General features: G+C 43.5%; 1 protein-coding gene and 1 long non-coding RNA gene across 10 annotated transcripts in view; one reads left to right on the top strand and one right to left on the bottom strand.

The window, feature by feature from the left end:
• RASSF6 (Ras association domain family member 6) overlaps positions 1-17882 on the bottom strand; it is a 28263-nt gene extending 10381 nt beyond the window's left edge. The window contains exons 1-2 of one of the 9 annotated variants that reach the window (XM_035324014.1): positions 17753-17882; positions 5530-5616 (exon numbers count right to left, since the gene is read on the bottom strand). In XM_035324014.1, the coding sequence (XP_035179905.1) occupies positions 5530-5600 (71 nt within the window). In that variant the 5' untranslated portion in view covers positions 5601-5616; positions 17753-17882. Of the gene's footprint in view, positions 1-5529; positions 5617-10328; positions 10350-10437; positions 10457-10479; positions 10619-13041; positions 13115-13686; positions 14161-16382; positions 16513-17752 lie in introns of those variants that run through there. The other 8 variants (XM_035324016.1, XM_035324011.1, XM_035324013.1 and 5 more) reach the window with 8 other exon arrangements.
• A 186-nt stretch (positions 17883-18068) lies between these two features.
• LOC118165773 lies at positions 18069-20442 on the top strand. Its single transcript, XR_004750232.1, has 3 exons — positions 18069-18137; positions 18219-18444; positions 20298-20442. It is a non-coding gene; the product is annotated as an uncharacterized LOC118165773 (long non-coding RNA).
• Positions 20443-21989: the final 1547 nt, after the last annotated feature.

Genomic DNA, 21989 nt, shown 5'->3' with positions numbered 1-21989 from the left:
CAGTTTGTTTCCTCCATGAGATAGTTTTCAATCTTTTTTGTTGTTTCTACACTTCTTCTGACTTCAAAAAGTCTACCATGTGCCTAGACAAAACACTTCAGTTTCGTTCCGCGTGCAGCATTACAGCTTTGTGTTAAATCTTTCCTCAGAAGAGAAAGGATGGATATGAAGAGAACATCTGCCAACAAGCAAGAATTAATAACAAGCCCGTCATCTCAGATTTCAAACAGAAATCCACACGGCAATTAAAAAAAAAAAAAAAAAAAAAAAAAAAAAAAAAAGGCAGCATAACCTTCTGCTGTGAAAAAACTGCACAGAAGGCAATGTGAGGCCCACTGGTGCTAATGAGGCTTGAAGTTTAATATTAAGAAAAACCTTTGCAGAAAATGCCCATCTCCATCCTTGATAACTTCACAATGCTGCAGAAGAGGGATTCAGAAAACTTCTCAAATTTGATAGCTTTTCAAAACAATGAAATTAGAGCTGCTGAACATCCAGATTTCTAGGCCTAAGCCTCCTCCTGCTCCCTTTTGGGACTTGGTCTGGAAAGAAATAACTCCAGCTACTGGACTTTAAGTATGTGCTTTCTAAAGCACAGGGCAGGGGCGATGCCAGCTCTATGGTGACATCTGGTGCAAAAGCTGCTCCTACCTGCGCTGACAGCAGCCACGCAGCAGACAGCCCACATCACTGACGCTGCTGCCCATGGGGCCTTGCAAGCAGGGAAGAAGCAATAAATGCCACACTGCACAAACATAGCACGGGGTGCAATTGCTTGGGCACTAGCACTCTGGAAAAGCACCTTCTGGTCACTGGTGAGCACCAGTGGGTCTCAAGGGCACAATGCCATGCTGCTGGGTGAAAAGTAACCACCGCCCAGCAGGTGCTCACAGGAACACCCTCATCAGAGCAAATTTGCTTGAATTACAGCTCAAGGTCGAGTTTGGTTAAGGTACTCTGCTTTTTAACACAGCTTTTGAAGAAGGATACAAACCACACTGACAAGAGTCCAAAGGAGAACAGGTGGAGTGATAAGTGGTATGAGCCAATATCATCAAGAAATAAGCACTCTTCCCCACACCAATTCCAATCAAATATTATTTAGACTATAATTCAAGGAGGTAATTTCCACCAGCAAGGGTAATTAAGCATGGAAAACAATTGCATGGAAAGGTACAAATTCTGCCTCACTGATAATCTTTAAGAACTAAATGAGATCACTAACAATCAAGATAGTTTAAAGGACTGTCTTTCAGTCATAAGTGAAGACACCAAGTTTATTTCCTACTAGAGTCTGGTACTTCCATGTTTTGTTTAGTATGAAATATTATGACAGCCCAACCATCAGCAAAACAAACAGCATCTGAAAGCTTATCTCACAGTAAAGTCCCACAGAGACACAGAGAAATTATTCAAGACCCATGTACCGACAGAAGTGCTGTTACAACTCCTACACCAATTTTGAGCGTAAGTAGAAAAACTACAGAACTGAGTTACAGCGGTGTCACTGAAACACATCGCACACTGGAACGATGCATCATACAAACTGCATTTTAAGTATTGCAACAGTCAGAGTTCACCAAGAAAATCAAACAAATGAACCTTCCAGGTGCAGGACTACACTGACAGAGACCTTATGCAAAGCATTAAACACCTGCTTGTGTGAGAAATACATTTAAGGAGGGAATTAATGATACAACCTCGGGGAATAGGAAACACTGGCACAAAGAGTTTCAGGAGAATTTTTAATGTTTGTTTTCTTGTATCGGTCACAGCACACCCACGTCCCAGAATACACAGGGACATTATCAATGGTGACAGCAGTGCCCTTATCAGAGATGACAAGCCTAAGAGTGATCTCTCCTAGGAGTGTGCCCAGCCCCTCAGTCATCGCAAGGCAGTTAGGAAGGCCATTTTCAGGGATCAAATGAGTATTAGTTCATAGCACCTCTATGATCAGATTGTGACATCAATAAGTGCAATAAAAGACAGCACTGCTCAGGGTATTGCACTTAAGAATGTAAGAAATCAGTACAAGAAAATAGAAGAATAATGGATTATACAAAGAAATACATGCAGGTTGAAACTGGTGCATATGATTTTAAGTGACACCAGTTAGACAACAAAAGCATCTTCTCCTGTGACTCCATCATACAGTCTGACTCCAAGGGCATACATCACCCTCTTCTGTGGCTTGTGACACCTGCCCTCTTCTTCAGTCTTCAGCCTCTGCTGTCCACAGTCTCCCTGAGAGCTCAAAGCAGCTGCCTCATGTCTCAGTCACCTCTCACCATTTGTGTATCCAAAGCATCCGGACAAGAGTGTCTCTGAACAGCACAACGTGGAGCTCTATCGCAGTGCATCTCCACACGGGACACAGACCTGTAGCACCTGCCTCTCCCTTCCGTGGATGGGGCAGTGCTCGCACAGGTACACTCCTGACACTGAAGCAGAGCGCGGGTGGTAGGACCAATGCATGCCACTGTCTGCAAGCCTGGGGGAGCATGACCTTCCCCAGCCAGACTGCTGAATCACAGCACGGTTTGGGCTGGAAGGGACCTTAGATCAACCAATTCCACTCCCCTGCCATGGGCAGGGACACCTCCCGTTAGGCCAGGCTGCTGCACACCACAGAGCAAGCTGGGGGGAGCAGGGAAAATGGTTAATGTGTGTGTGTTTGGAATGGGGCAGCAAGCATGTGAATATCTTTCCTTGTTATAGCTTATCTCCTGCTCGCACCACTTAATAAATTGAACTTGGCTGTGCCCTGCTGCTTGGTGATCCTTTTCCATTCCTGTGAGAGGGAGGGAAAGGGAAAAGAGAAACAGGGCTTTTATTCAGCAGGTCGTATGAGGGCACGGTCTGCACCACTGAACTCAGCAAGGTTAACTGCATTCCCTTCTGAGACTGGATGTAAATTATTTACTTCATTAACTTAGTACAACTTCCAAAATATATTTTGAAGTGGCTTTATCAACCCTGTCGGCCCCTAAAGCAGCATTTTCAACATCTTCAAGACACTTCAATTTTAAATCCTATAAATACGGGTGGTGGAAGACCTTCTTTCCAGTGTGTTGGAAAAACTCATTCCTTGTTCTGGGAGCCATGGGGGATTATATTCAGGTCATCCCTCCAAAATGGAAAGTTGCCAAACACTTCGATATGAATCAGGTACAAGCAAAATTCTCCTCACACTGGCTACAGGTAAGCAAGATTAAACACATCTTGGCCTCATACACAGGCAGAATCCAGATGCAACGCAAGACGAAAGTCCAGGTATGAGATCCATATTTCTGATTGACAGATGTTGTGATAGATCTGCTGGTCCTGCTTTCAAGATGCTGAAAACTTAAATCTTTTTATACTTCACAGCCTAATATCTTGGGCAATCATTTCTCTGACAGCTGTTATTTAGCAAGCTTTTTCCAAGTGGAAAGTTGTATAAGTCAGTTCCCCAAGGACAGATGAGGGAATGGCTAAGGGCTTGAGTCTGCCTCTGAGGCCCATCTCTTAGGCCATGTCAGCTGCAAAGGCAATTAAAGTCCCAGGCTAAAAGCAGAGTGATGTGAGGATAATCTGTGGGACAGGCTCTGTTCAACCTTTAGCAGAGCGAGCTCTGAGATTTTTTGTTTCTTGCCTTCCTATTAACTTCCACAGAAGTTTGCATAAACAAATCTTCCGGGTTTCACTCTTGCATTAATGCAACAGACGGTGACAAACCAGGCAAGCCATTAGAAAAGCCCCGAGGGAGAGATTTGACAGTAACCCACACAAACCTCTTTGTCCTTGTGTAACGGAGAGACAAGAATATTTTCTTCTTTTAGCCCCAGAAAGAATTAACAGACCTGCCAGTCTGCTAGTTCCCCAGCGAGTCTCAGTGTAGCCCATCCTCACTAAGCAGGCCCCAGGCCTGCCCTACTGGAGGCAGATGGCCATCTCCTCAGTTACACTGCCAGAAAAATCAGTGGCTCCCTTGTGTTGCAATACTGTTCCTCAGAGCATGCCTTCGTGACAATAGCCAAATACAGCAATTAATGAAGCCAAAGCTAAGTAACTGGAAAAACTACTTACCTCCAAACCCCCCAAATGTAACATTTACTGCAGCCTCACCAGTTTCTTCAGTAATGAAGGCAGGATACAAGGGAGCAGTAAGGTCAAGCGCCCTTGTGGTAAACCACAAGAGAAAGCATCATATGTTCACTCCAAACACTGATCCCAGACAGTTCACTTGTGTCCTCCTCTCACCTGAGACCTATGCGTTTACCCCTGGATATTTATAGCAGTTGTGCTCAGACACATGATGTTTTAGCCAGCCAAGCCTTCGTCTCCCTTTTGATCCGGCCATTCTGCAATCCTCAAACAGCAGGACTGCCACATCAGCACGATTTGCATGATACAGCTGGAAGAGGAGTTGCATGACAGCCAGTTCAAGGTGGGGAAGGACAAGAGTCTGCAAATTGCGATGGAAGGGAGTATGAAGTTTGAGTGCACACGGAATACCTAGAGATATGAAGACACTGCTTCATCTGGAATATGTCCAAATGCTTTTGTATACCAAGCATATGAATATTAACACAGACTAATTACCTCTGACATGAAACCACCATGTGCCAAAGCAGTAGCAGCATAAAGGGAACAAGCATTTAGGAGAAACAGGCTGCACTTACTGCTTGCGTGCTTTGGGCAGAGCTCTCATGACCTTCTTTAGAAAGGGAGAAATCAACAGCACTTCACGTAACCCGTATAAGAGCATCAAAGTTCAGATAAAAATATTTAGTGCAGTTAGAGAAAATCTACCACAGGCCCCATCCCTGAGTGCATTTAATTAGCTTCTCCCGTGCTCCCACAGTAATGACATGAGGAATAGAAATGATGTGAGAAAACTGCCATTTATTCCAGCTCATGTGCTCTGGACAACAGGGGAAAAAGCCATTCCCTAACAAGGTGATGGAACCATACACCAGGAGGCTCAGGGTATATGGCGACATTAGGAAAAATTCCTAACAGACAGATTTAACTTTGGAAAAGTATCCCATGAAATACAGTTCGTGTACAGTTCCAAACCTTTTCTAAATAGTTTCAAGAACTTCTGCTCACCACAGAACAGAACTGGCAGCCTGATACATCCTTCTCTGCAAAGAAACCTTGCCACTGGGGGCTCGAAACCAAGCCCCATGCCTCAAACTAGTAGATCTCACGTTAAACACTGGAAACCATGTTCTATTTCAATAAATTTCCAAGACAGAAAGGTCGTCTTCCCTAATTTGAAATTTTATTTTAGTACCTTTGAAAGTGCTGTTCTACCTAATAAACACAGTCCACAGACCAAAAGGTTTAGTGCTCTGTTTTTTGAAATCAATATAAAAGGCCACTTTGTTCTATAGACACTTCACAGGAAAGAAGCTGCAGGCATTGCTGCTGGAGCTGCCCGTAGGCTCAGCTCTCTACAGAATCCTGTTAATGAATTAATATAGAGTAACTTGAGCAGAGCAAAGTCATTACTTTATTATTATTTTTTTAATAATTTACCTGGTTATAAACTTCTCCTCATTGATGGCAACAGAAGGTAGATGCTGTGCTTTCATAGTCACTTTCTTCATTTATTCAGAGATGAAACTAAACAAAAGGAAAAAAAATAATCCACTAATGTCACTAAGAAAGACTGAATGGTAACCAGAAAAATGAAGCCTTAGCTTGCAAAGTAACACAGACCCAGACTCTCAAGCTAAGGGCTTAAATATACATATTTCAGCTGCTTTGTATTTATCCCTAATATCCAAATATTTTCTACTCCTAGTAAAAAAGGTATAAGCCATTCCCACCAAGCATATCACAGTGGTTTAAATCCCAAGTACTACATATGCCCTGACTTTTTCCAGGAGTTTTAGGATTACTCTCAAACTCCATCATGATGATTCAATACTTAGACTGAAACCCATTTACTGCTTAGGATTCATTTGTTAATTATGGGTAGAGCATTGCCCAGGGTCACCAAAAAAAAAAAAAAGTGACTCAGCAAACCAGCCTTAACCAGGTTTGTAGGACTAGGCAAGAGAAGAAGTGTTGCTCACTGGCAGTGTCCTGCAGCACACAAAGAAGCCAGCTGCAATATTAAAGCAAGAGCAAGGCTATAATTAAAGTGATGTAGCAATACAATTTACAGATCTCCACGCAGCGATTTCAGCATATTGTGTAGGCAAAAAGCCAGGCTCATGAGACTCCAACAGTACATTCTTGAATATGCTTAATTATTGAGTCTTGGCTGCTTTCATCCACCCTCAGGTATTAGAAGAAAAGGCAGACAGAGCAAAGGAACCAAAGAGACTCAGAGACTCAAGACTGACAACTGATACTGCATTGAAAAAATCAGCCCTAGAAGTGGCAAACAGGGAAAAGTGAATCACAACACAAGCAGTAGAATCCCCAAGGACTGTGCTGCAAGACAATTACTCCACTTTCATTTCTCTCTTACTCAGGCACCGTGACAGAGGAATTTGCCCAGCAGCACTTGATGTCCATTTGCGCTTATGCCAGGAGACTAGCTTAAGTCTGGTGTCAGACGGCATGGGGCAGCCCAGTAAAGGCCATCTGAAAATCCATTCATTGTCAACAGTACCAATGACAAGTAGCATCCAGGAAATCCATTCAGAAAGGAAATTAAAGCTTAAGAAGATCACAGCTAGCTGAAAAAGGGAATAGTTTATGTCAAAATGATTCTACACCAGTGCACTGCTTTTTTAAAGTTACATGTCAAAGCTGCCATAGTCAAAGATGCATGACTTCTGAAAAAAAAGTGGACAAATGAGATGTTCTGCACAAAAATACATCATCTTCCACCAAAACATACAGAAGAGTGCTGTCAGAAGCTATTTCACAACCCCTAAAATCCAAGTGCACTACTGAAATGAGCCTTACACAAGCAGATGGGGGGTTCAAACAATGCTCGAGCAAAGGCTCATTGAAAAGAGTGCGACGGACCCCATAAACCCACTGTGCTTTGGGTGACATCCACATAAAGGTGAAATTCATCTGACTACTGAGCGGCCCAAGGACTTTTGTCCTGAGATGAGTTTGTATATACAGAAAAGATTGCTGCACCCCAGACTAATTATGTTGTTTCTTGGCCTCTCAAGTGAGCGCAGTAACCACTGGCCACACCTTGAAATCTGCTAATACATGATTTACTAATACCTACAGCTGAACCAACTGCCCATGCCAACCTCATTTCAAAACAGTTTTAAAAGATGCAGAGGAGTTTGTGTACATTGGCACCTGAATAACTGGATACAGGCTTGAGCGTCCTGCCATCTGTCAGGAAACAACTCACGAAGAGCAGGTAGCCAGGCAGCTAGTGGCCAGTGACTCCGGCGAGCTCCACTGCTCAGAGCTGCATACTTCTCTGTAGAAATTTGACAATAAAATGATTCATATGAAGGAAAAAGCTTACCTCTATGGATTGAGAGGAGTAATCTTTACACAAAAAGGAAAATGTTGCTGAACCACCTATTCTGCTCAGTAGTGCCAGGTTCTTAACTAAATTTGCCTTAGGAATCCTTGAGCATACCTTAAGTCTGCTCGTTGCCACTGAAGCACTGACACTGAAACCAAAGTGGATTTGGTGATGGCAATGGCCCCTAACCAACGCCTCCCCCTTTTCCTTCCCTCACTGGCCGATTGCCCTGGCCAAAACCAGGCCTCTTCCCAATAGCTGGTGCAGAAGCCCAGCATACGTTCCACCTTCCTCACTCTTCTGACCACTGCTGCTCATCAGGATGGTCCAACACATTTCTACCCGCGCACCCTAGAGCTAACACGCTTCCCCTCCACGCGCCCTTCCCACCAGCGTGTTTTGGCTGGCGCTCAGAAGTTGAATGACACGGAGCCTCCAAACCAGGAGCTCACCCCTGGTGCTGGCTCCTTGGCAGCAGCAGAATCGAAGGGACAGCCCTGCCCAAAAAGCCAGGGGCTTCCCTGGCAGCTGAATGAATTCATGCATTGCCTTCTGAGTTACACATGACACGCTCTCGTCACAGAGAAGGAGTTTCCCAAGGGATCAGCATGTGTCCGTGGGCTATGTTTATTCACTTGGTGCTTTATGCAAGGTATTAGCATCATTTAAGCAAATAAATGTCATTAAAACATCCTACGGCCCTGATTTGTAACTATCCCGGAAACCTGTGGCTTGAGAGCGTGCAGCGACTTCCCCACAACAGTTACATGGCACCGCAGCTGACAGCATATTTACACATGCACTCCCTAAATCCCTAAAACAGCCCTAAAACAGGGCTGTCACATTTTTTGTCACTGCCTGGTATTTTGTTGTTTTTCTTCCATGTCACTTCCCTGTAGCTATTTGAGGAAGCAAACTGAAGAGATGAAGGGGATTTTTTTTTCCCCATTGTTCCCTTCAATATGAAATAATCAAAAAGTGCTGTTTTTCCAGCTCTTCCAACAGTGTAAGACCATGGCCATCTACCCAACTGTATCTCCTGACATGATTCATATGAAACAGGTCTCCACATTACGTTAAATTGGACTGGAACCACAAGATCCCCTCAGATAGGCAAGGCCTTGGTGTCAGACCCCTGCTGGGCCAACCTCATGGCCTGAGACTTAACTAAGAAGAAATTTCACAGGTGGGGGAAGACTGAAGCCTAAAATACAACTGGAAGGAAATGAAAGAAACGGAGGGAAAACAGGAGTGAGAGGTGAGGCAGATGCAACATGAGACATCAAAGATTGCCACTATCAGAGAAATCTAGGTAAATAAGGAAAAACAGACTACTACACAATCCCAAAGCTGTGAGAGGATCAACAGCCACATCAGGGTACACGATAAATCTAACAAACATATGGGATTTTCTTTTAGTATAAGATTTGTCTCACTTGAAATGTTTCTTTCCAAGAAAAAGTCCAACTGTTAGTGGAAGGGAAGATGACAGGTCTTTTTCGTGTTATTAAATGCAGTGATTCTAAAGTCTTTTGCTTCAGGGCACAGCACAGGACAGTGGCTCAGTGAGAAAGCAAAGTTAAGAGCAAACATCTACACAGATTTTTACACAAGGATAAAAGGAGGTGGCTGCAGCAGCAGGGCTGGTAGGAAAGGGCCACCAGACCCCCAGAGTTAAGCCATGGAGAAGCAGCAAAGCACCATCTGAATTTGTATGTAACAGCCTAGGGAAGAGGCTGGATGCTCCTGCCTGGATGTGCTTTTTGGCACATCTATATATTAAGATGGGGACTGCAGAGCCATCAGTGTGCTATACAGCGCTCCTACCAGTGTTAAGGAAAAGTAAACCCACAAAAACATCTGAAGATTTCTATGTCTTTTGACCCTGTGCTTCCCAAAGCCATTCCAAGAATACAGGATGTCAGGACTTTCACTTTCTCATATAGATACCACAAGGCTCAGCTATCTATTTATTTAGCTATCAGCCAAACATACATACAGCATTTTGTACGGCACAAGCTTCGCACTGCAGGCATGACAGCACATACAAATACCTAAGTCATCTTCTGCACTTGGTGATGCCTGTTACTTAGCGTATTTTTGAACCGTTATTTCTAAAAAAAAATATGAGTTTAGGGTTTATTCATGTACGTAAGACATTCAGTATCAGCAGAATAAGGTCTTAACCTAGCCACAGCTCTAATTCTACGAGCCTTTATGCTTTTGAGTTTTTTTTTCCTGAAATTACATGGCTTTACCCCAAAGCAAAGGTCTAATCAAAAGAAACTTATTCCCAACACTTGCATTTTTCCCAACTGAAGCTAAGTTTTTTTCAATCTTCCAGTAATCTTTACACTTCAATTAAAAATGCACTGTTACTGCACAGAACCCTGCACTATTCAAACACGCAAAACTGTGCAACCTCTCTGCTCAGGCACGCTCAGAACTGGCTTGGATTACCGAAACCCAAAGTCAGTTGTTGTGTATCGGAGAACACGGCCCCTCAGCATTCAGAGGGAAAGATACGCAGCCTCCCTCCCTTTGCACCAGCAACGATTACACAGCAGGGCTTGCACCAAACGGATTTCAAACATGAAGCACCCGTTACTGTGAAGTTACTTGCTATTTCAGGTCACTTAGGAAAGGTAGCTTCTACTCACTGTAAAGAGCAGACAAGGTGACCGCCGTAACCTTTACAGTCCCTCTGGCGACTGAGCGACGGGTGGCAAAGGCTCGTGCCCACGTATGCGGTGAGCAGCAGCACTGCCTGTTATCCGCCTATTTTATCACAAGTGACTCATGCCTTGAGATTTCGGAACTTTTTATGAGAATTTCTGACTGACTGAACATTTCTCCTTCCCTCCGGCACCCTAATTACCTGAAAGGAATTTGACTCAAGTTCTGGATGACTGCGAAGGACCTTGCTTTCTACTGACGCTGCAGGTTACTCAGCGAGCAGAACAGCTCCAGCTTCGCGTTTCACTTACCTGCGCGTGCGAGCAGAAGAGAAGCAGAGGGGTTTCACGTACCTTGCGCTGAGCCCTGGGAGAGGCATGACAGCACGGCACTAGCTGACAGCCACCTCTGCTACCTCATGGAACCCACAGAGCTGGTAATTACTATTTTGCTCAACAAACTGAGAGTGCTGGCAACCCAGGACACTCCCCACACCTCGGTGCATGTTGGGAGCATTTACCTACCCGCTTTCCTTCCTCCCAGCCACTGACAGGAGCGCTCCCTGAGTCACGGTTACACCTACGGGGAGGCTCCGGTTAACGCTTTAATCACTAACTTTATAATGAGAGGCAACCTGCTGACTCTTAGTAATTATTTGCTGACAGAGTTCACCCTGAAACATCCTGTGCTGAAAGCACTGTCATGCTTTAAACTCTTGTCATGTCAGTTTTCTAATCCACTGGATAAAGTGGTTGTTCCTTCCCTGGATATGCTTAAGTCTCCAGTGTTTAGTGGAGTAACAAAAGCACACAATCAGGTGATGTCTAAGTACATGGGTTTATAACATTATGACAAAAATTGTGTCAACATAGCTTGATCACTTAATCACACTCAGCTATAAACTCAATTTCTTGCTTAAGATGCCTTACATTATTCACTGGGCAAGAGTTGGTCTGTAGGAGAGAAAGCACCGCTACTCAGCTTAATTGCTAAGCAGCTAATCATATAAACAGATGTTTGAGCTGAAAAAAAAAAAAAAAAAAAAAAAAGAACACAGACCTTTGAAATTCCCACTGTTTGCCCATCCATTTTTAGCAAGCAATTTATTCAAATGATCAAGCCCAAAAATTGAATATCACTGGGCCACAGAGAGAAGAGCATGACAAATACTGAACCTGAATTTGTCTTCATACCAGTCCTACTATTCCAAGAGTAACATCAAGATACTTCTGGCTTGTATCATCTCATGTTAGAGACAGGCAGAACAGACCCATTAATATTTGATCTCTGCTCATATCCTTATCCTCTGGTGTACTCCTCTCAAGTGCTAGACTCACAGCTATACATGCAAACAAAATGGACTTGATATTTGGCATTATAGTCTATGCTGTAGAGTTTCTAGCCCTACACCTGGAAAAAATGTTTAAATAAGGATTTTATTGGTTTGTATCATACAAAGAAGTTTCTCACACGAAGGGGTAAACATACAGGGACTTTTGCTCAATTCACAACAGCAAAGCAGCTCCATGTTGCAGTGAGCTTGACTTAACGTCAAGCACCACTTCTGGAGCTGCTCCAGTTTTTCCTCAATGATTGAGCACAAACCTATACAACTTCAACTTTTTTAAATCCAGAAGTGTGATTTTTTTTCCTGTCAACAGCTTCAGACACCTGAGCACTCTCCCTGACAGTCCCAGATTACAGCAGAAAGAAAGCACAGCCTCCTTTCAAATTCCTAAAACGAGATGAAGTCAAATCGATCTGTAGCTGACAACGAGGCCACCCTGGTGGACACTGACATCATGAAGCTGGCCAGTGCCAAGAAGTAGCCATGTATTTTGAGAACTGAGGGCCAGGTCGGCAGCTTATAACTGAGCAATGTGAGGTTACCCCTTTGGTGTTCATCCTGATAACCAATATTTAAAGCGTTTGGTGGCGGTGTTTTCTTTTTAATAAAAAGGATTCATATAAATGAGCAGCAGGGTTGAAACTAGATCATCTTTAAGGTCCTTTTCAACCCCAGCCATTCTATGAAATAGTTATAGATATGTTAACATTTACAAGTAAGTTCTGAAAACCCTATGTAGTAATTACTTAGGTTCATGCAAAAAGTCTGTAATATACTAAAGTCATAATAGAAAATATTGTAATAAAGGGCTGTAGTCCTCAATTCCACTTAAACCAGATGGATTGATTTTCATATTGGCTTGGTGAACGTGTCTCAGGCCTGTGTCTAGTTTTTATTCTCACACATAGCTACTTGTACCCATGTCCCACTTCTGATCTCATTACATGCTATTAAGTGCTAGCTACTTTGTGGAGACTCATCAGTGCAGACGGGGAATAAGTGTTACATAGGAAAAAGATGTCTTTAGGACCACAAAGCAATGGTTAGTTTACAGTCAATTACAAGAAGGAGAGAATGTTCCGAATAGGTCAGGAGAAATAAGTCATCACACGCAGAGCACGTTGCTCATCCCTCTTAGTAACTGTAGTTCGTGTGCCTTGGATAACTAAATGTTTTAACTTGGTAATATTTCAGCCCTTAAATCAAAGGGTAACCATGATTTTTCTTCCAACCAGGCAGGTAATATAGTGACCCTTGAGTCCTTAGGGCTGTGTTACTTTGTGGTTCCTTGCATGATTAATGTAAATAATTTTAAGTTAGTAAATAATTGGAGGTTGGAGTTCCAGCTGTCTTATAATGATCTGGCCTCAGATCATTACCTGTCTGACTGCTAAAACTAGAAGAATATTTTAAACCGTTGGGGTACAGGATACAATCAGAGTAAACAAGCTGGCCATGGCAAGATCGTACAGGTATGCTAGACTTCAGTGGCAGTGTTCTGAAAATGCAACAGGATATGCATGAGATCACAAGAGATTTCTCTGCTTCACAATGAAAAGAAAATCTCCTGTATCATTTGCTAACAGCTGTTCCCGGACAACTTCAGACCAACATTGATCCCAGTTGGGGAAAACGCTTCTTGGACCTCTTGAGCCAGACACTACAAGGCAAAGATGCAGCTTCCAATGACAAGATCAGAGTTTCACATGAATCAACAGGTATCAGTTCACAAATGCTTTGCTTCACATTACATAAATTACCATGAGGATTGCATTGATAATAGTAATAAACGAAAGAATTCAGAACAAGTCGGTTTGCCCTGCAAAGGGCCTCCTGTTCTTTAACAATATTATCTTCTGTCATCACACCCTACTGCCAACAGCAATATTCCTGTGCCAGGACATGTCTCGCTGGCACAGCTGATAAGCATGGCCCAGAGCAGAAACTAGGAAACAGATGATTAGCTCAAATCACTAAATACGCAAAACACACATCCACTATGAGGCTATCTCCTGTGGGCCATAATCCCTTCTACATACCATTATATGACTTTTGAGGGCCAGAAGTTCTTAATTTCAAAAATAGTACAGAGAAGGAAGAGCAGACCTGCTGTTTGTGGTAGTACATGTACCAACAGCAATGGCTTTCTACCCAGATAAGAAAGCAGGAATGTTTCGGGCACTAATCTTTGTGCGAGTAAAAAGCTACCTGCCTTTGCCCTCGAGAGCCAGGGCAGGTCCAACTTCAGAGACTAAAACATTTTTAGTCACACATCATAACTTGATCCTATATCCCATGAAGTCATCTATTTGATAATACAGTCTCATAAAGCCATACAAACATTCTCATTGCCTGGAGCTAGATAATATTGTTAAGGGCAGAGGACAACCTGCCACACAAAAGAGCAGCAGTCACACAGCTTCTCACTACATTACAGCCCACTAGGGGAAAAACCCCAGCCCACTCTAGCCGTGTTTCTAAACTCCATTCTTTACTCTCAGGATTTCCAGATCTAAGCCAAAGTCAACTACAGAGTTTACTATAAAACACTACTTCCTCTGATTTATTCTTAAGTATCTTTCTATTTATGAGTGTGTTCTGCCTTCAAAATAAGACCCTCACAGTCTGCCTTTCACAGTCTGCCTTCCATACCCCCTTAGTTCTGTCATCAAGACCTTACATACTCCCCAACCCTTAAGACAATACCAACCCTTCCTCACATACCTCTTATAGGATGCTTTTATGCTCTACTCACTCCTCTGTAACGATCATTTGAGGGTCATCTGACTATAGCACCTGACTCCCATTTCCAATATGCTAATAATATTTCTTTAGTTACTTCTTTGTTAAAGAAGCTGAGTCATAATGTGGACTGTCCCCTCTTTTCTACTCATTTTAAAAATATCCTGACCACACGCAGGTCTCTGGCAAATTTCACAGAAGAGCTCAGCAGCAAGTTTTTTTTGTTTGTTTGATTGGTTGGATTTTTTTCCTCTGTAAAATGAAAGATATATTAGAAAATAAACTGCATTTCAGGAGTGTCACTATTATACGCTGTACTACCAAGATATAGTGCAGCATACTACTAAAATAAGATAAATATTGCTGCTTCATAGTGATTGAAGATGAACTGTACTTATGAATCAAAAAAACCTCCTAATGTTAAATTAGTTTAATGCTAGGCTGGATATGGGTGAGAGAGCATTCATGCAAACACCTTGTCATCATTTATGTAAACACTTTAGTGGTTAAAAAAAGTAGTCCAGATTTCTAGACATCATTCCGTTCATACTTGTCAACAGAAAATATATTTTCTTCAGACATTCTGCATAGGGACACCAAGAGGAAGCAACATGAACAAAGACTGACAACCTTGCTACTCAGCATTATAAGAACTTACAAACTTCAAGAAAACCATAGAATCATAGAAACACGGGGTTGGAAAGGACCTACAAGATCATCTAGTCCAACCATCCTCATATCACCAATACTACCCGCTAAGATACTAAATCATATCTTGTAGCACCGTGTCCAGGTGCTTCTTGAACACAGTAAGGGCTGGTGACTTCACCACCGCCCTGAGCAGGCTGTTCCAGTGCCTGACCACTCTTTGAGAGAAAAAGTTTTTCCTGATATCAAATCTAAACCTCCCCAGGTGCAACTTGAGGCCATTCCTCTTGTCCTATTACTAGTTATCTCGTAAGGACGAAACAAGATTGGGAAACTGCAGATGTTTTACTAAGATTATAAATTAGTTTTATTAAAAAAACATGATATAAAGGTATTTGTTATCTCCTCCATATTTTACATGACTGTAATTTACTCAACCAAGTTTCCTGATGGCATAAAATGATGAAACTTCATCAATACTGAAGGAAAATACCTCTTAGTACACACAGTGTCACTAGGAGATCTAGGAGATTGAACCACAAGTCACCTAGAAAGAGATCAGCTACCCTGTTGTCTTCTCAGGTCAGGTACCCTGATAAAAAGTATGAAGAACACGCTGACACTTCTTCTAAGTCAATTTGTTCAAGCACCTGTTCTAGAAGCAAGTCAGATTTTCTTAAAGAGCCATTACACACCACAGCTTCTCCTGTACAGATGAGGACAGAGTATGCTGTTGCAGCAAAGCCTAATATACATAATAACACCTTGTACAATGAAAGTCTCCAGGTTGAAAAGGAATAGCATGGCAAGTAGCTCTCTCCCATGGAGGGAATGCACAGCAATTGCAGCCCACCTCTGCATCTGAGCAGCCCACGCTCCCTTGCTCAGTGCTGCTGTGCAGCGCAGACATTCTTCACATTGCGTCCTGGGGTCCCTGCACAGCGCACAGTTCTTCATTGTGTGCCACTAAGCACAAGCAACTTGAATGATACACCAAGCTGCTGGGAAGCTGCCATGTAAACGTTTTCATTTTCATACTGACTATTGACTTCATAAGCCCTGAAGTACACCATAAAAACTGTTTGGAGAAAGAACCAACTTTTTACCTTTTGTACTGCATTAGATATCTAAACAGACAATAAAACAGATGAACTATAAGCATCTGTCACCTTTATTTATTATCTTACTTTTTAAAATCTCACATGAGCACAGAGAGCACTATGAAGGGCAGAGTGCAAAGCAAAACAGATGGGGCTGACTCTGTGAAGTTCTGCCTCATGTCTGGTGGCCTGAAGAGACCTCTGTGACTCCTCAGTTCTCTTTAAGAAAATCTTCCCTGTGACACTAAGACATTCCTCACCTTTACTCACTCTTCTTGCAGAAAATCACCTCATAGACACCATAACTGCTTGTTGGGAATCCCTTCTGTCCTTCCGTCCTTGCACAATTCTGCTTTTTGATTACAATACCAAATAACCATTCTAGCATCCTTTGCAAAGAATAAATACATTTACATACTTACTGTGTCACTTCATATTCTTCCAAGTGCTTGACCTTATGGATCACATTTTTCTTCTCGTTCAGCTATCCAGGGCCCAAACTCTTCTAAGTAGGGTCCTGGAGCACAGTGAGTGCTGTGTGCTATGGCAGGCAGTTACGTGCCAGCTCTACAGCAGAGGCGGTGGCATTTCAGTGGTGTTGGATGACACAATAGTGTTTCTAACTCTGAAGTGCTAGATCTTCTCTCGGTGCATGGCTAACATGTTTACAACCCATGCTAGGGTTTCACAGGAATTAACAAGGCTAAAATTTGATCTCATTGTTGAGGACGTGAATATCTTTCTGGTTGAGAGGTTCTTTGCAACAATAAAGCCAGATGACACCGGAAGCAGATGGAACACAGCAGCATGTAAAATTACTGCCTGATTTGGACTATGAACTATGCTCCTGTGTAAAGCAACATAAACAAATCAATAGCCGCTCAGGAAATGCTGAAATTCTGGAAGGATTCTTCCCTACGCAGTTGTTCAGAGGGTGTGTCTTCCAGTCTGGCATTTGATCCATCTGGAACTGTCACTCAGCCCTGAGGGTGATCCCTCGCTTCCAGCCCATACACATGTCCCTGCAAGTGAAAAATCTGAACAAGCTGCCCACTGGAAATGCAAATTCAGACTCTGGGGCTGTGCTGTCCCAGCTTCCACTGTGCACTCCACACCAGGAAAATGTACCATGCTTGCAGGAGGCAGTTCTCACCTCGGCAAACCATGGGCTGCTGGGGGACACAGGCAGTGCCCTACTAGAGAAAGTTCAATCAGCTAGAGAGAAAAATCAAAAAGCTATAGAGAAACGGGAGTGTCTTTAGGACTGTAAGTTGCATGGTATGCTCCCCCTGCTTTGTGCAGAAAGCACAGGTTCAAACAGGTGCAGGAATGGAAGCAATTTCAGGTGTGAAATTTTATGCAAAAGATATTGAAGAAACGGGAACCACATCTGAGTGGTAAATGTCCAACATTACCGGAGACATGTAAATGGGAAGCAGAATGCTTCCAGAGTACCCTGTGGCTGCACAGATCCTCTTGGGTCCCTGCGTGCTTCTGTTGCTGTCAGTCTGGCAGTGTGGTAGCAGCTGGCACTAAATCATTATGCCTTTGCTTTACAGCAATAAATGTCAGAATTTCAGAGACCTTTGTGAGAAATTAAGGAATATCTACTAAAATACCCTGAAATTGAGGACTCCGAGACCACAGGTCCTTTCTACAATAGTCACCTGAATGTTCAGCCTGGTATCACTGTCTTGGCATAGGACATCATCAATTTGCACTTAAATAATGACAGTATGTTTGAAAAGGGACAGCACCCTGCTGTTTACAGACAGCTGCCTTTGTTACCTGAAATGTCATTAGTGGTGATATTCTTCTGGGGCTGGATCCTTCTGCTTTGTCCACTCCACAGCAATGGGCAAGGCCCTGCCTGGTTCAGAATATACTTTTTGCCAGCATAATGGACTCTGCACAGCAAACACACGCTGCAAAATGAAAGGTATGATCTCATACAGTATTAGGGCTCTAACAGCAACAATTGACCTTAATGATCCTGATCTGCCTTACCTGGGATCTCCCCACCCCTGATCCCTGACCTTTGGTCCAAGACCCTATTTAAGATCAAATTGAGGGGGCTTTGTTCTTTTTGCTGGGCTGTGTTATAGGAAGGTTTGTCTCTGTCTTGGTCATAGTAATGTTTGTATTTACCTGTGGATCCTATTGATTGTGATATGTAGACTGAATTCCTTTGATGTTGTTGACTTAAGTGGGCAATTACTACATGACCAGACTTTGACCTGTGTGGATTTTTCAGACCTGCATCATCACTGTAATCTTGCCCGGTAACTGGATGCGTGGTTCAAAATGGCTACAATCTGTGGTTCTGCCTGGCTGTTATGCTAAGGTACAAGGGGACTTGCTTTGCAGCTGAGGTGACCAAGAGGTGCCCTGAGCCCAATTCAATGTCAGGGAAGTAACGGGGCAGGGTGCCTGCTACTGTTAGCTGAGCTTGTGCTACTGGCAACCTGCAGCCCCATAGGGTGAGCTTGCACTGGCCTCTTGTGGTTTCTACGGCAAAATGTGCACTTGGGATTTGCATGCGTTGTTGCTCTTGCTCTGCTCCATCTTCCGGGGTGACTGGGACTGCAATGCTGGACATAACAGCTGTGGTGTATTCATTTTAAGGACTTCACTCTACCTGTGCTTTTTGCCTTCTTATCACAAAATACAAGCGTAGCATCAAATGTAATTAAAAATGGTTGAGCTAAGACACTCAAATCAAGGAATTTCAAGTTCTTTGTACCCTGGAGCTTAAATCTGTGGTCATTGTGCACGTATCTGCAACACTTATATAAACTGATGGGGCTCTGCATTACAGTATAATAGTAATTTTGATAATTTGCTGGAAAGGCATGTTCAGAACGGAAATATATTTTTTGGTCTGAATGCAGTATCCAAGCAAACATATCTTTGGAATTAAAATGTTTGAAGCTTCTCTTGTAAAATGAATACAAGTGTAATGTAGCAGCCACATGAAAAAAAAAAAAAAAAAAAAAAACTCTTTTTTGTCAGAGGTTCTTGTGAAATTCAAAGCTGTCAGTTCTCACTTAGGTTGTTTACCCTACTGCTTTCGGATTTTTTTCTATTTTCATTCAAGTCCATTTTGAGAAAAATATCTTATTGATAGTCTTCTTTGATATATTAATGTAGTGGGTTTATGTGACAAGGTTTTGGTAGCAGGGGGCCATAGGGGTGGCTTCTGTGAGAAGGATCTAGAAGCTGCCCCATGTTTGGTAAGGGCCCCACTGCTGACCAGAACTGAGCCAATAAGTGATGTTGTTTGCGCCTCTGTGAGAGCAGATTTAAGACAGGGAAAAAAAAACGCTGCGCCACACAGCAGCTGGGAGAGTGAGAGGAGTGAGGAACAGCCTTGCAGGCGCCAAGGTCAGTGAAGAAGGAGGGGGAGAGGTGCTCCAGGCGCCGGAGCAGAAGTCCCCTGCGGCCTGTGGTGAGGCCCATGGTGAAGCAGGCTGTCCCCCTGCAGCCCATGGAGTACCACGGTGGAGCAGGGTTCCACGCTGCAGCCCGTGGAGGAGACCACGGTGGAGCAGGTGGACCTGCACCGACGGAGACTGCGGCCTGTGGAAGAGCCCTGCCGGAGCAGATTCCGGGCCGGACCTGCAGCCCGTGGAGAGGAGACCACGCAGGAGCAGGTGACCTGGCAGGAGCTGCTGCCCGTGGGGGACCCAGGTTGGAGCAGTTTGCTCCCGAGGGATGGACCCCGTGGTACGGACCCATATCTGGAGCAGTTCTTGAAGAGCTGCTGCCTGTGGGAAGCCCACGCTGGATCAGTTCAGCAAGGACTGCATCCCGTGGGTGGGACCCCACAGCACAGGGGACGAGAGTGACCAAGAAGGAGCGGCAGAGAAGAATTTCTATAGACTGACCATAGCCCCCATTCCCCCATTCCCCTGCGCCGCTCGGGGGGAGGAGGTGGAAGAGGGTGGATGGGGGGGGAAGGTGCTTTTGGTTTCTTTCCTTTGTTTCTCACTTCTCTAGCTCGTTCGTAATAGGCAATAAATCTTACTATCTCCCTATGCTGAGTCTGTTTTGCCCATCACAATAATTACTGCGTGATCTCCTCGTCCCTATCTCAACCCTTGAGCCCCTTTCATCGTATTTTCTCCCTGTTCCTCTTTGAGGAGGGGGAGTGAGAGAGCGGTTGTGGTGGAGCTCGGTCACCCACCCGAGCGAAACCATCACAATTAACTCAGAAAATAGTATTGAATTCAAAAGATTAATCTAAGTGCTATATACTAACAAAAATAACATATGTTAACTGCTTTCCTACATTGGGCTTGTTTCTTATTTCTTCATTTTATTCACTCTTTAGATGATGAAAGCTCCTGATTATACATTTGAGCCTTTGTGCTTGTCTCTGAAGAAACAGAAATGCCATTCCAATATAAGTACTAATACTAACCATTTTATCTAATTCCTGTCAACAAAATAACACAAGGAAACACCTATGAGCTTTTGAGTAATACCTGCCCTGTAACCCTTGGTTAATAAAGATGCAGTGCAGTAAAAACACCACGAGGTGGTGCGGCCCCAAGGATGTTACTTGGCTGATAGAGTTATTCTTGACAGAAGCTTGTATTTCACTTGGCAAAGCTGGAATAAAACTGCTCTCCTGCTGGTTGAGGGGTTGTCAGGCCTGTCAGCATCTGTGTATCAGAGTAAAAGGCACTGCTGAGAATACTCTAGTGGCTCTTTGTAGTTCAGGGAAAAATAAGTTGTTTGTGTTGGGAAGATGTTTTAAAAGCCTGTGTAATTAAACTGTTAATGAGGCTATTAGACCTTTCTATAAGTAGCTGTAAAAATGTAAAGAAACATCCAATACAGAAAAGATGAAAGGAATATGAAGTTTGATATATGAAGTGTATAGATACAACCCCAGATGCCAGACCCCTCACTTAAATCTGTCTTGGTACCAGACTTGAAAATGGCAGCTAGAAGCCCATTTTGAAAGCTAAGTCTTCTGTGAGTCTGGGAAATTACAGACCATTAAGTCATTTGCCTGGATGAGGCAAATTAGTAGAAAAAAAGACTGAAGATGAGTCAGTGAATTGGAGGCTAAATCTAGAACATGGGCAACAGGTTAACAAAGCTTTTGTCTGGGAAAGCTGTGGGTACCTCCTTGGGTGTCAGCTTGAATTGGTGGCTGGGCAGGGAGAAGACTCAGGTGATATGGGTACAGCAGGTGGGATGCTGTAGTCTCTCTTATCAAAGATCTGGTCTGAGTCCCACAGCTCTACTTGGAAGCATGTGCTCGTCCATAAGGAAAGCCAAAACTTCCAGTTCAAGAAGCTAAGTTGCATGCTGTAAGTACTTTACAGCATGTATCAATTAAGTCTCCCATCAGTGGCCTTCTGAGGATATAGGATTAGATCTAATTACAGTAATGTGATGACAGCTGGGGATAATGGTGGGGCACAACTAGTCACAACAGCCATAGCTCCCGGGCAAGAGCAAAATATTGCACACGAATAATGGTCAGGTGGAATGAACTCAACATGCTAGAAAAGTGCATGGCTAGACCAAGATACTGGACTTCGTGTTGGACTGCTTCTTACCATTAAGGGCAAGCTCTGAACATCGGTGACAAAAGGCTGCTGTGTCTGACTTGGCCTCAAGGTGGAACTGTGGGCCTGCCTGGACCCACAGGGAGGGTAAAGGAAGCAGGGAAAGGCGTACCCGCGTTTCTCCTGCTGTGTAAGGGCCTACACTTACTACGACAGGGCTGGGAATTGCCTACCTTGTTTTTATTCGACCAAAAAAACGGTCGGAGGCAAAACTTTGAGTGGGTTTCTGGGAGCAGGGTGTTTTGTGCTCCTGGCTAAAATATCTGTGGGGGAAAATTTTGACTTCCTAATGAGGTTGCTTTAAGTGCTATAATTACACTTTATTGTGCTGCATTTTACTGTGGTGACTGGGACAGAGAAGAGGGCAGGAGGTGACAGACTTGGATACATGGGTCATAAGCTCTGCCCAGCACGCCAGCAGCCAGTCAGCTGCACCTGAA

Source organism: Oxyura jamaicensis, chromosome 4 (assembly GCF_011077185.1).
Source record: "Oxyura jamaicensis isolate SHBP4307 breed ruddy duck chromosome 4, BPBGC_Ojam_1.0, whole genome shotgun sequence".
Taxonomy (NCBI): domain Eukaryota; kingdom Metazoa; phylum Chordata; class Aves; order Anseriformes; family Anatidae; genus Oxyura; species Oxyura jamaicensis.
Note: the sequence above shows the minus strand (reverse complement) of the source record. Positions and strands in the feature narration are given on the sequence as shown.